Here is a 12030-nt window from a genome sequence, read left to right on the forward strand (position 1 = left end):
GGGATGGTATAATAATAATAATTATAAGTTTAAGGAATGATATAATGGCAAGGATTGCTAAAACTTATTTTAAAACTTATAAGTTATAATTTTAAGCTTTTTTAATAATGCTTTTTTATAATAAAGATTATATATATATAATATGCAATAAATTATAATTTTAAGTTAATTATAATAAGGATTATATATACTTATTAAAAAAAGAGAAAACTTTAAGTATTAATAAGTATAACCCTTGCTATTAAGAGGCTACTTTAGTTATTTCCTACGAGGTACATAGCCTCTTAGAACTTAGACAGAACAACACCAATATATGATTGCTTCCCATACGATTATTATACATACGAGAGACCTACCAACATAAAGTCCAGCTTCAATGAGTCTCAACTAGGTTGGAGTGTTAAGAAATAATAAAAGATATGTTATTGGCACAAGTTGAAGCCCAGCTAATGACTCAGTCTTCTTCGCTACTTCCGTGTTCCACTGTACATCCAGCACCTCAAATCCCCAAAGCAATGCATACTTGACGAAGTCTTGGCCTATTTGAAGCCTAGCTAGTAGCTGTAGCTTACCCGGCTTGCACCGAAGTTCTTTGGATGATATCATCGTGGTCACATTTGCAGTGCCGCTTACCCGCCCCCAGGCCATCAGACAGCACCGGCCAAGCTAGTTCGATCATAAGGCCCTCTATACACACTGCCATTCCTAGCATGAGATACCCCGAGAGCGGTACCCGCTTCCATCTCTTTGGCAGCGTGATCATCCTCCTGGTCAGAACCAAGCGACTTTTCCTTTTCATGGGACTCGTCGTGTCTTCCATACAAACACCAAAAGACCATAGCCCCAAATATCATTCCACCGACAATTTTCCCCAGTGTGACGGGTATAGTACTCTGGTATATAAACTTGCCGACCCCAAAGTTCGTCCCGTAGAACATCCCAAGTGGCACTTGGAAAAAGTTGGCGATGCTGTGTTGGTAGCCCAGGATGACGAACGCCCAGATCGGTATCCAGATACAGTAGATCTTGCTGACGAACTCGACGCTGCCGAGCGAGAGGAACAACGCCAGCGCCACGAACCAGTTGCAGCCAATGCCCCGGAGGAAGTTGGCGCTCCACTGGACGTTGACCCTCCCTTCTGCCTGGGTGACGGCGTAGGCTGATTCCGCGTCCGTGCTCAGTGAGTCGGTCCACCAGGCGAGGAAGCCTGCCACAAAGAGGGCGCCTGCGAGATTGCCAATGTAGCCGAGAACCCAGTTCTTCATCACGTCGAAGAGTGTGATCTTCCTCTGCAACCAGGTGAATGGCATCACGAACATGTTGCTGGTGACTAGCTCCATGTTCGTGAGAATGATGAGCACGAGGCCCGGCGGGAACGTGAAGCCGGCGATCATCGTTGCAAGGGCCGGGTTGGATTCGCGGAGGCCGGGACACCCCGAGGCGATGACCAGGTCTGCGAGGGCCCCGAATGAGATAAAAACGCCGCCCATGAATGTCTTGATGGCAATTTCCGGATAGCTGAGCCGGGATTTGGCGACGCCCGCTTGCGAGACGAGGCGTGCTAGTCCTGTTGGTGGATACGTGTTGACTGAGTCCATGACGAGAAGGCGTACCCGAAGAAAGCATGCATCGACGCCACGGAAGAATTTGGTATCGTCGAAAATTTACAAACTCACAGATTGATCTTATCTCTTAAAAGGGAAGAATATTGACGAGCCTCGGCTCATATTTTCTGGAGGTTCATCGTTGTCCTATGATGTATCTCTCTGCTTTTATGACGCAAGCGCACCAACGAAGCTCAACTGTAATGACTGTCAGATCTTCTTATAGATCAGGAAATCACTGTCGCGCGTGCTTCCAGAAACTTAGTGAATAGCTCATAATTCTCTTTGTGTTGATGGTTCTGGCCAAGACGCAGTGCATCCTCCACATCGCGAGCGTCGAGAGCTACATAGCGCAATTACATAGACGCTCATTTGGAAATACATTTCGAGTATTTTTTACTGATATTCTTTTCGACAAGCAGTCATAGACACCTATGAGAAGGAGCGTCGTCAAAATGACGAATAGTTCTGCATCGCGTCGCGGTGGGTCGACAGCAAGTGGAGGTTCGCACCCGGCTCTGCCGACACCAACTTTGCCTTTGCCTTTAATTCGGCGTTCCGCCCATAAGAGCCCGTCCGAATGGCGAATCAACTAGTCCATATGCCCCTGATAATCGGGGTTTTCTACGACTACGGCCAGGAGAATCTAAACTCGCCCATCAACGAACTTTGCCGCTGACATTGGCGATGCGCAATGTTCACCCAATCATAAAATACGCGCGTCCCATGGAAACGCCCTAGAAAGATGCTAGAACGCTGACGGAGTTTGACAGCGGGCTAGACTAGCACTCGAAGCTCCAATTTAGCGTGGCGCTGCAAGGCAGTCGCGAAAGTGTGACCTCAAGTCTTGCGCCCAATGGAGAGTGCTGCGACTGGGTAATAAGCTAGCTACCAAGGAAAACACCGCTGGACTCAGGCTTATGGGACTTAACTTCGTCGGCCTCTATTAGTAAAGTGATACGGGGTCGTTAAGCGCAGCACACCAAGGCCAATGACTATAGCTGGGCAGCAAGCACGAATTGCTAGAAAATAAGTAGAATGTATCAGGCCTTCGGCAAAGATAAAGGGTGTGCGCTCTTGATAGAAGAACAAAATGCCCGGGACTCCAAATTTTGCTAACCCTTCTGCGTTTGAAATCCGAAAAACCACCTCCAACGACCATGACACAAACCGCACCCCTCATGGAAAGATTATCCCGGTTCAAAATACCACGCCGATGGAGGCTGCATCGGCGGGGCCATTCGTCGACGACGGCCCATGACACGCCGAAGACCGACACGACGAAGACCGGCACGCCTCCGACGAGTGTCATTGAGACGCCAAAGAGCGAAGAACCGCCGACCAAGACTCAATCAGACATTCAATCTAAGAAGGGAAGTCCTCAAGAAGACTATTTCTTTGTGCCCTCGATAGACTCCTGTGAAGAAGAACAAGAGCCGAATGCGAAGCTTGCGACTGGGGGCATAACCCTGCCTTTGGAGGAGTGCAAATCTTTGCAAATTCGGCTTTTCAATGCACAGTTGAATCAAACAAAGATCATGGCCTTAAAAGCAGAGCTTAAACAGGCCAGGTGGGACGTTCTGATGCGCGAGCAGTCCGAACGATTTTATAACTGGGAGCTCGAGGAGGCCAAGGAGGAGCTGCGCAAGCTCCGCAAGAAAGGTAACACTTTGGCAACAAGAATAATTGGTGACGAGAGACTGATTAGTGATACAGTTGAAAACCTTCAACCACCATCACCCTCATCAGATGCGGCCGACGGACAAATGTCAGACTGATCCGTCTTGTTTCGAATGAAGATGTTCGAGGCTGCCGCATGGCTCGTGGATTCGGAGACAGGGCCGGTGAGAGTATTGATGAGGGCGACCAATCATCTGCACGCTGTGTGTGCTGATTGCAAAGTGGCTATTTCCCTCGGTCTGGTGGTATTGAAGAGGGCTGTTGGCACCGGCATGGCCCACGACATGGCCGAGCCCCTGCGCCTGCACCTCCTCAGTGCCGACAAAAGCACGTGCATGAACGAGACCCTCCATTTCAGTACCGGAAATGTGACCAGATGATCCGACTCGGACTTCGAGCTCCTTTTCGTCGCATGATCTACCGGCTGGTCTTGTCGCCCTCTCTGGCAGACATCTTGCTGAGATCAGATTCCCCGCGCATGGTCTTCTTCCAGGGCCTGCCCCGAGAGTGCATCAACGCCTTTATACCCTCGCTTGGGGGGTTGTTACTGGGCCAGGTAATTCGCGGGTGTGGGCTTCAGTTGCGAGAAATTCATCTTTGCAACTCCCTACAAAGTCTTCGAGGCGACAAATCGGTTGCGTCTATATCATGCTCCCAGCGTACTTTCGATTGAGCGAACCAGAGGGCCATGTTCAGATCATGTTCCACCAACGTATAGTGGTGCACATTGACGAAAGATCACATACAACGTATTCTGGGTCAAAAAGCTTTCAGTGGGATGAAGGAGTGGCAGGAGAAGGCTTCAAGTTGAGTACTCCCGAGGTCAGGGCTAATCAACTGAACGGCACGAACTTGCCCAGTTCACATACAAGGTGGCTGAGCAAACATCACAAAATGCCTACTAAGGCGTCATTGTCTTTGCCAATTAAATATCAGAGCCACATTTCTTTACCGCCTAAATTCAAATCTACTTGTCTAAAGCCTGAGATTGGCACTGCGCAATGGTTAGCACGCACATCACAACGCTTTCTCGGTTTGGAACCGACTCACCATCTGATAGTATAGGCCACGTTTGCCCAGCAGGGTTGCGTGGTTTCCCTTCTCCGCCACCACGCCATCGTTCATCACGAAAATGACATCGGCATTTTGGACAGTCGCCAGCCGATGCGCAATCATGAGAACAGTCCTCTTGCCCCTCTCAGCATCAAATACCTCCTGAATCTTCCGCTCTGTCTCGCTGTCCAGGCTACTGGTTGCCTCATCTAGAAGCAGAACGCTGGGGTTGCGGATGAGAGCACGTGCGATGGAGATGCGCTGTTTCTGGCCACCTGACAATGCGACGCCCGCCGTGCCTATGTCAGTCTCGTAGCCCTCGGGCAGAGATACCACGAAATCGTGTATGCCGGCAGCGCGCGCCGCCATGTGCACGCGCTCGTCGTCGTCCATCTCGTCCTCGTGTCGACTGACACCGAACATGATGTTCTGGCGAACAGAGCCACTGAATAGACAGGGCTCCTGAGCTACTAGTGACAGGTTCGAGCGGTAGGATGCCAGGTCTAGGTTGTCAATAGACCTTCCGTCGTATCGCACATCTCCAGACTGGGCCCTATAGAACCGCTCAATGAGCGAGATGACCGTGGTTTTACCTGAACCGGAAGACCCCACGATCGCCGCTACCTGTCCATTCCTGACCTATAAGCAGCGAATGCACCAGTCAGTCTCCGGCATCGAGAGGTCATTCAACAGTGCGCAACGACTAACCTGAAGGTCCAGGCCCTTGAGAACCGGGACGTCTGGCCTTGTTGGGTAGCTGAACCACACATTTCTGAAGTCAAATGCGATGCCTTTCTCTGACTCATCGTTGAATTCGTCATTGCCGCTGGTGCCGTCGAATGTTGAGAACTCGTCATCGTCATGGTCTTCACGGGCTGCTAGTACACGGTCGGCCGCGGCTGTCGCTGCGGCAATGTCTTTATAACGGAACATGTGTTAGCACTTCTCACAAATCAGGCCATGCGCAGACGTAGAGTATTCTTACTTGGTCCAAAGCTCAGCCACGCCCCTGTCGATAAAGCGCCCTGAGTAAAGAGACGTCAATACGGCACCGTTGCATGGTTGCGACAGCAGAAAGCTTACTTGCACGACGGCATTATAAACGAGAACTGGAAAGGTCAGTGAGTGTGTCACGGTTAGAGGTAAGAGAGACACTTACTGTATTGGAACGGGGTATACTCATGTGATGCCAAGAGGCGTGTCCCCAGCCTAGAATTCACGGTTCATTAGACTCAGCTGCACACCGTGACGGTCTTCCGGTAGCTCTACTCACCAAAGCACAAAGGCCATACAAAGTAACGCAATACTGTCGCTGAACGAGAACAGCCATGTTGACAGGACACCTTCACGGAAGGCATCTTTAACATGCTTCCGGAGGACTTTATCATAGCGCTCGCACACACTCGCCTCCATAGTCAAACTGGAGACGGTGCGCATGGCGGCTATGCTCTCAGCTGCGAACGCAGCACTCTCTGCGAACACGACGGCTCCCATCGCATCCAGTTTCCGCTCGTGGCGGATTCGGTAGACAGTGGCGAAGATGATGACGGGCATGGAGGTGCCGAAAGCTGCAAGTGCCAGTTTCCACCCGAAGGCCAGGGATATGGCTACGCAGCCTAGCACGTTTATGAATGAGACGAGCATGGCTGCCGTGTTCGCACCCAGGAGTTGTTGGAGTTGGAAGGGGTCTGCGGCGAGACGGCCGACCAGGGCCCCTATTGAATTCTCTTGGCTGTCATCAAAGAACGACATTGGCTTGCTAAGGACATTGCCAAAGTATTCCTTACGATACGCACGAGTAATTGCCTGTAGGAACTTGGTCAGTGGTGGACAGTGAAACACATGCAATTTTGATACGGTCAAAATGCCTTGCATGGTTTCTAGATAGGGAATGTCAGGGCACAATACTTACAAACCCAACAGAAGCGGTTGACCAGACAAGTACAAGGTGGCTCACACCGGCAGCAACACCAAGGTAGACGAAAATGAGACACCAGTAGTTGGTGAGCGCGGACAGGCTGTGCCCCCACAATGAAAACAAGGATATCAACTTGGCGAAGATGAATGCCTGGAATGGTGTACTTGCTGTAATTATGGGCGAGGTCAGTACTGATCGTAGATCAAGGCAAGCTCGCTCAAGGTTTGGTGCAAACTGCTACTTACAGCCTGCGCCCACTGCTGCGGTTGCAACCAGCGTGTACGGTATCCATCTGGATCGCTGTTCATACAGCAAAGTGCCGACGCTCCCAAGGCGATTTTCCTCGGGCCTCTTCATCACGATTGGGCGTGAACCCTCTTCAATGTCAGCATCACCAAGAAGAGTGCCCTCCGAGCCAGCGTCGTCTCCGGAGTCGCTCTCCAGCTCGTGTTTGAACCCAGGTCTTCGTTCAGATCGTTTCTCCTCGAAATAGGTCGCATCGGCAACATCATCCAGCTGCTCTTCAGATGTTGAAATACGAACCTCAGCTTCTGTCAAAATGTTCTCATCTGGCAGAGCGTCCCCCATGTTGACGGACTGAGTCGTAGCAAGAACATGATATGGCCCACCAGTCTCACTCATGAGGTCTTGATGGGTACCCTGTTGTATGACGCGGCCACCGCGCAGGACAACAATGTTGTCAGCTTTCTGGATGGTTCCCAGACGGTGTGCTATCACTATTGTGGTGCGGCCTTTACTTGCGCGATCCAGCGCTGCTTGCACTATCTGCTCACTGTGGACGTCGATTGCGGATGTTGCCTCGTCGAGAATCAGGATCTTGGGCTGTTTAACGATGGCGCGCGCAATCGCAATTCGCTGGCGCTGGCCGCCGCTCAATTTGAGGCCGGACTGCCCAACCATGGTATCATAACCCTGCAAACTTGTGATGAGTACTTGATCGATGACGCACACCTTGATAAGAGAGAACGTACGTCTGGAAGCCGTGAGATGAACTCGTCTGCGAAAGCATCTTGGCAGGCAGACCGGATCATCATGGCCTTCTTGTGATCACTTGAGTCTTCCCACTGAGTTCCAATCAGGCCGTACTCAACATTCTTGTAAATCGTTGTGTTGAACAAGATGTTGTCTTGTTGGACAAGGCCAATCTGGTTTCGCCACCACTTGACATCAAGCTCGGATAGTAGCCGCTGGCCGACAGCAACGATTCCGTGCCGGAACCGTAAGACCTGGAACAAGGTTAGGTGCCGATATTGACGAAGTAATATTGCATATGAGCATGTTAATCAACGAAGAGCTTACCATAGGATTGGACACGGGATCACCATTGAATTCGTACCATCTTTGTAGAATTCCCACGATAGTGCTCTTTCCAGAGCCGGACGGTCCGACAATAGCAGTGACTTTTCCCGCGGGAAAGCGAAGGCATAAGTCGTCCAAGATCTTCACATCGGGTCGGGAGGCGTAAGTAAAATGGACGTTGTGTAGGACAAGGTCCTCAGCACCGGCATCCCCAATCACATCTGTACCGTATGTGGTCTTTGGAGTGTCGATGATGGTGTGGAAAATCGCGCATGCCTCTGCTGCTTGAGAGGCCGCGGTCAAAGGACCAGTAATCTGACCCACTGAGGAGGCGATGGTCATCACGCAGAGAAGGACCCTTGGTGATACCGGTTAGTTTGAATGATGTGGAAATTTCAGTGGGAATGTCTCGACATACACTATCACTGATTGAGGGCCGCTCGAGCCTAGAAGTTGGTACTGATACATTTGAAGAGCCACCCAAAAAGCCAAGGCAAATGTGCTGAAGTAAGCATGGGCCAATTAGCAAGATATTCCTCACGTGCATGGAAAGGAAAACAGGGTAAAAGGGTCGCGTGCGGGTCTTACACGTTGATGATCAGATTAACTGTAATAAGACGCTGTAAGCAGGTATTCAGACCAAAAAAGACACATACAGGCAGGCCACTAGATGAGACTACTCACTCAGTCCATGCTGCACACCCAGCAGACATGCCATCTGAGCACCGATCCGTCGAGTTTTATCGACGACCTCGGAGTACCTATCCACCATTTTTGATTCTGCCCCACAGGCTGCTAACATCTTCATCGATGTGAGAGCGTCAGTGGCCACGGACGCAGACTGGATGTCAATATTTTGTAAATCGGCCATCTTCGTGGAGACAGCGCCAGTGGCAAACGTGTACACGAATACCACCAGGACCAAGCCCAAGCCGACGACGATGGTAAGAGCCCAGTCAAATACAAGTGACAGGATCACTCCAGTAACAGCGACTGACAGGCTGGAGCAAAGATGGCCCATCCTCTCGGAGATGCCTGCCTGCAGAGAGTTGGCTGTCATAGTGACTATGGCAGCCGTTTGCCCCGGAGGGATCATATCCAGCGTCGAGATGGGCAGGTGAAAAAGAGCTTTGAGGTAAGCTAGTCTGATAGCTGACGATATCCGTAAACTCGTTGTCCGGAAACCAAGCTTTGGTAGAGCCGTCAGTCATCAATGCCACGTGCCGCTCACACGGTTTAGGGGCGGTACTTACATTCGCGATGTACAAGAGGCACACCTTAGCAACAAAGATGTAGACTATGTATAGACTTTCCAGAGAACGTTAGCTTTGTTGCTTCTGTAGAGACACTCCATGAAGCAGGACAGTCACCTACACATATTTGTTGACGGTGCTTGTGAAGACTGCTTCAGTCTCGTCGGCGCCCTGGCGGAAGAAACCGGTAAACTCCTCCGTCAGTTTACCTACATGCAGCACTTTCAGCAAACTTGTATCAAGCGATGAATGGGGACCCTCAGATTTGAGCGCATTCGATCCCGAACCTACCGAAAAGAAGGAACAGTAATGGCATTGACAATCCCGACAATGCGGCTGCCCCCATTGACAGCAGCAACACGAACTTGTCCCATGTTGTCGCGTACGTGAAGATCCTCTATTAACATTAGCACTGGAGAATTTTATCATGGAGATTCAGTGTGAATCCAGTTTCAAACGTACTGCGAAATTGAATGCAGCTGTCATATGTTTCTGCTGGATAATGATGCCAAACACGCGTGCCTCTGCCGGCGCTGCGGGCGGCTCGTTGGGTGCATTGGAAGTCATGATGGCTTCAATTTACCACGCGGCTATTCTCAACACAAGCCCACATCAGACGTTTCTGGGTTACTGACAATACGGTGCGGCGATAGTTCCCAGTTTGTGCAGTTGCAGGATACCAAAAGGCGACCGGCACTTGTGTCGTGGCAAACAGGGCAGGCTGTGCTGAGCATGCTCAAACCGGGACACGGCGCAGCCCGTTTTGGTGGCGAGGGAGATTCAGCCCGCGAGGCAGGATTGGGTACACACACGCCGGCATGTGATAAGCTGTGGTGGCATATCTGTTGTGACAGGTGCCATAGCGATCGTCTGATGTTTATCCCTCATCCCGGAGACGCATCCGAAACCATGCCAGATGCTGGGTGGATTCCAGGGGGAAGCGCTAGGGGGGATCGCTGTTTGTTTCGTGATTTGTTTTTCTCCTACGGCCCCCCCTTTTCTTTAGTGAGTAGCGTCCCGTGGGGAAGGTGGCGCTTGAACCCGGGTGTCAGTGATGAAACGTGGCGAACGGACCTCTTGAGTCTTTGGGCGTTCTGCCAGCCAGTCTCGCTCTCGGCATGTTTCTGCACTCCGAAGAATCGTAATCTATTGAAGCAAGCTCCAATTTGGAAAGGCAGATTTTTTAGTCATGCAGGTGCAAGGTTCTGATCATGTAACGTGGTGAGCCACGTTGTGAATACTGTATTGGGTAAAACGAAAGGGGTATCTTCAGCCCCAGATATTGTGTGCCGGAAAAGAAGCTCGAGCTGTGAATAGCGTGATTTGGGATGCGATAGGCTCCCAGATTTCATTGAAGTGAGCATTGCTTATGCGTGATATGGCAGATATGATCTTGGCAACCGGCTACTGCGATATCTTGCACAAATGAGGTTGTTGAAATAGAGTTGATCGCCTGGATGCTCATATTGATCTCCACTCCCGAAGATAAAGTTTCGCCAATCATGACCCCGGTTCTCGTCCATTTAGGGAAAGTCGTTTTGATTTCCAGGGCATCAAACTCCACCCGTAACACGACTCGCGACAATTTGCATATGAGACAAAAGAGTAACACAGATATACTTTTTCAAAGCCACATACAACTATTTCCACACGTGTCCTGGCGCGAAATCACGTTTCTCAGCCTCATGGATATAGTCATTGATGCCATAATCAATATACTTCCCGCATGTAATATATACAGTACATGATGGCGCACACCTATTTATTATCTAGATTCTGAAAGAAAGCAAACATGCGATTGGTTATGGTAGAACGCCCCCATCCCTCATCTCTTCGATGGCCTGTCGCACAATATCCCCGATTTCCCGGTTTGTCTCCCTGTCACGAGGGAGCGTGTGTCCTTTGGCATGGTCGAAGAGATAGGCAGTATCTGCGTCACAGACGTTGTACAACGCCATGGAGCCATCAATGTATGGGTCCAAAGAGCCCACTTCATAACGTGTTAGTTGAGCTCAGATAAGTTTGTCTTCCGACGAGGATGAGTGGGACCTTACCAATGTGCAAGGTCGGGATGTCTATCCTGTCCTCATTCTCGTCCGATAACACCAGGTGGTGCGTGATCGGATCAACCGGTGGCCAGCCTGCGAAAAATATCGCGTACTTCAACATGGGTTCGATTCCAACTTTGCGGAATAGCCTCTGCTCGTGCAAAAGCATTGTCGCAGCGACAGTCGCACCTTCGGAGTAGCCGATGATGCCATCAAAGGGACCGTGTTTGGCCATCACCTCCGTAAGGTACTTGATCGCGCGGTCGGCACTGCGGTGAGATGTTGCAAGACCCTCCCGCATCAGCTCTCGCATGGTGTCCTCGGGGGTTTCGCACCAGGATGGGAATTCGCGGATACGAGAGAGCACATCGTCTTTCTTTGCTCTCTTGATGAATCGAGGCGCGTCCGGCTTATCATCGGGCTCGATGAACCTGTAGTATGGTGGGTGGCCAAAATAGTCTTCGAAGCCGGGAGGGGGAACCGCCTTGCATGGGCCATGGCAGAAGTAGAATGAGGCGGTACCATCATCGGTAAGCTCTTTCAAGAAGGGAGCTGGGAAAGCATAGATTGTTAGAAGGTATTGTCTCCTAAGAGAGGTACTGATGCGCCCATACCTAGTTGAACTTGGAATTTCTAGAACTCGTATCAGTAAAGGATCTTCTTTCCCACCTCTCTTCAAAGAGCGAACTCACATCAGCGCTGCCGTATGCGCCGGGCAGACAGAGAAACCTCATCTTGGATCTATTGGAGGGAGCCGATGTCTTGAGAAGTGCAAATGCTCCAAAGTCTAAAGTCGGCGCCAGCGCTGTGTTGATGTGGAACTGGATGCGGATGCTATGTACTTTGGAAGAAGATCATGAATTTGAGAGTCTTTGAAGCGATGGGATCTCGCAGCTTCTATGAATACCCGCCCACGCGCCCGGCTGAGAGGATAGCAAGGCATCCGTGGAGTGTTGTGTGCAATAGGATCAATTTCTCCACCATCCGAAATTAAGCATACTGCACAACTGACATCTCAGGATCTCACCCGAAGACACCAGTCCAATCAACCCATTGGACAGAGCAAGTCTCACAGGCAATCGCATTCGGCTTGTGCAACAATGCAACACTGGTGCTGCATTCCCCGAGACAATTCATCTGAGCGACACAGCTCA

At 50.5% G+C, this 12030-nt stretch overlaps 4 protein-coding genes across 4 annotated transcripts; 1 reads left to right on the forward strand and 3 right to left on the reverse strand.

Moving 5' to 3' along the window:
* Positions 1-647: 647 nt before the first annotated feature.
* Positions 648-1598, reverse strand: INS49_012313 (uncharacterized protein; the record flags this gene model as incomplete). Its single annotated transcript, XM_043173017.1, has 1 exon — positions 648-1598. One exon carries the CDS (start codon positions 1596-1598, stop codon positions 648-650), a length of 951 nt encoding a protein of 316 aa, XP_043022314.1.
* Positions 1599-2764: 1166 nt separating this feature from the next.
* Positions 2765-3664, forward strand: INS49_012314 (uncharacterized protein; the record flags this gene model as incomplete). Its single annotated transcript, XM_043173018.1, has 2 exons — positions 2765-3266; positions 3507-3664. 2 exons carry the CDS (start codon positions 2765-2767, stop codon positions 3662-3664), a joined length of 660 nt encoding a protein of 219 aa, XP_043022315.1.
* Positions 3665-4251: 587 nt separating this feature from the next.
* Positions 4252-9395, reverse strand: INS49_012315 (uncharacterized protein; the record flags this gene model as incomplete). Its single annotated transcript, XM_043173019.1, has 18 exons — positions 4252-4278; positions 4335-4976; positions 5046-5254; positions 5323-5362; positions 5421-5446; positions 5497-5546; positions 5611-6143; positions 6250-6422; positions 6501-7188; positions 7248-7502; positions 7576-7933; positions 7994-8077; positions 8164-8182; positions 8260-8764; positions 8829-8883; positions 8950-9037; positions 9120-9225; positions 9291-9395. The coding sequence occupies 18 exons, from the start codon at positions 9393-9395 to the stop codon at positions 4252-4254; spliced, it is 3963 nt and encodes a 1320-aa protein (XP_043022316.1).
* Positions 9396-10630: 1235 nt separating this feature from the next.
* INS49_012316 (uncharacterized protein) lies at positions 10631-11610 on the reverse strand (the record flags this gene model as incomplete). Its single annotated transcript, XM_043173020.1, has 4 exons — positions 10631-10818; positions 10883-11428; positions 11491-11509; positions 11569-11610. The coding sequence occupies 4 exons, from the start codon at positions 11608-11610 to the stop codon at positions 10631-10633; spliced, it is 795 nt and encodes a 264-aa protein (XP_043022317.1).
* Positions 11611-12030: the final 420 nt, after the last annotated feature.

This window comes from Diaporthe citri (assembly GCF_014595645.1).
Source record: "Diaporthe citri strain NFHF-8-4 chromosome Unknown scaffold_6, whole genome shotgun sequence".
Lineage (NCBI taxonomy): Eukaryota > Fungi > Ascomycota > Sordariomycetes > Diaporthales > Diaporthaceae > Diaporthe > Diaporthe citri.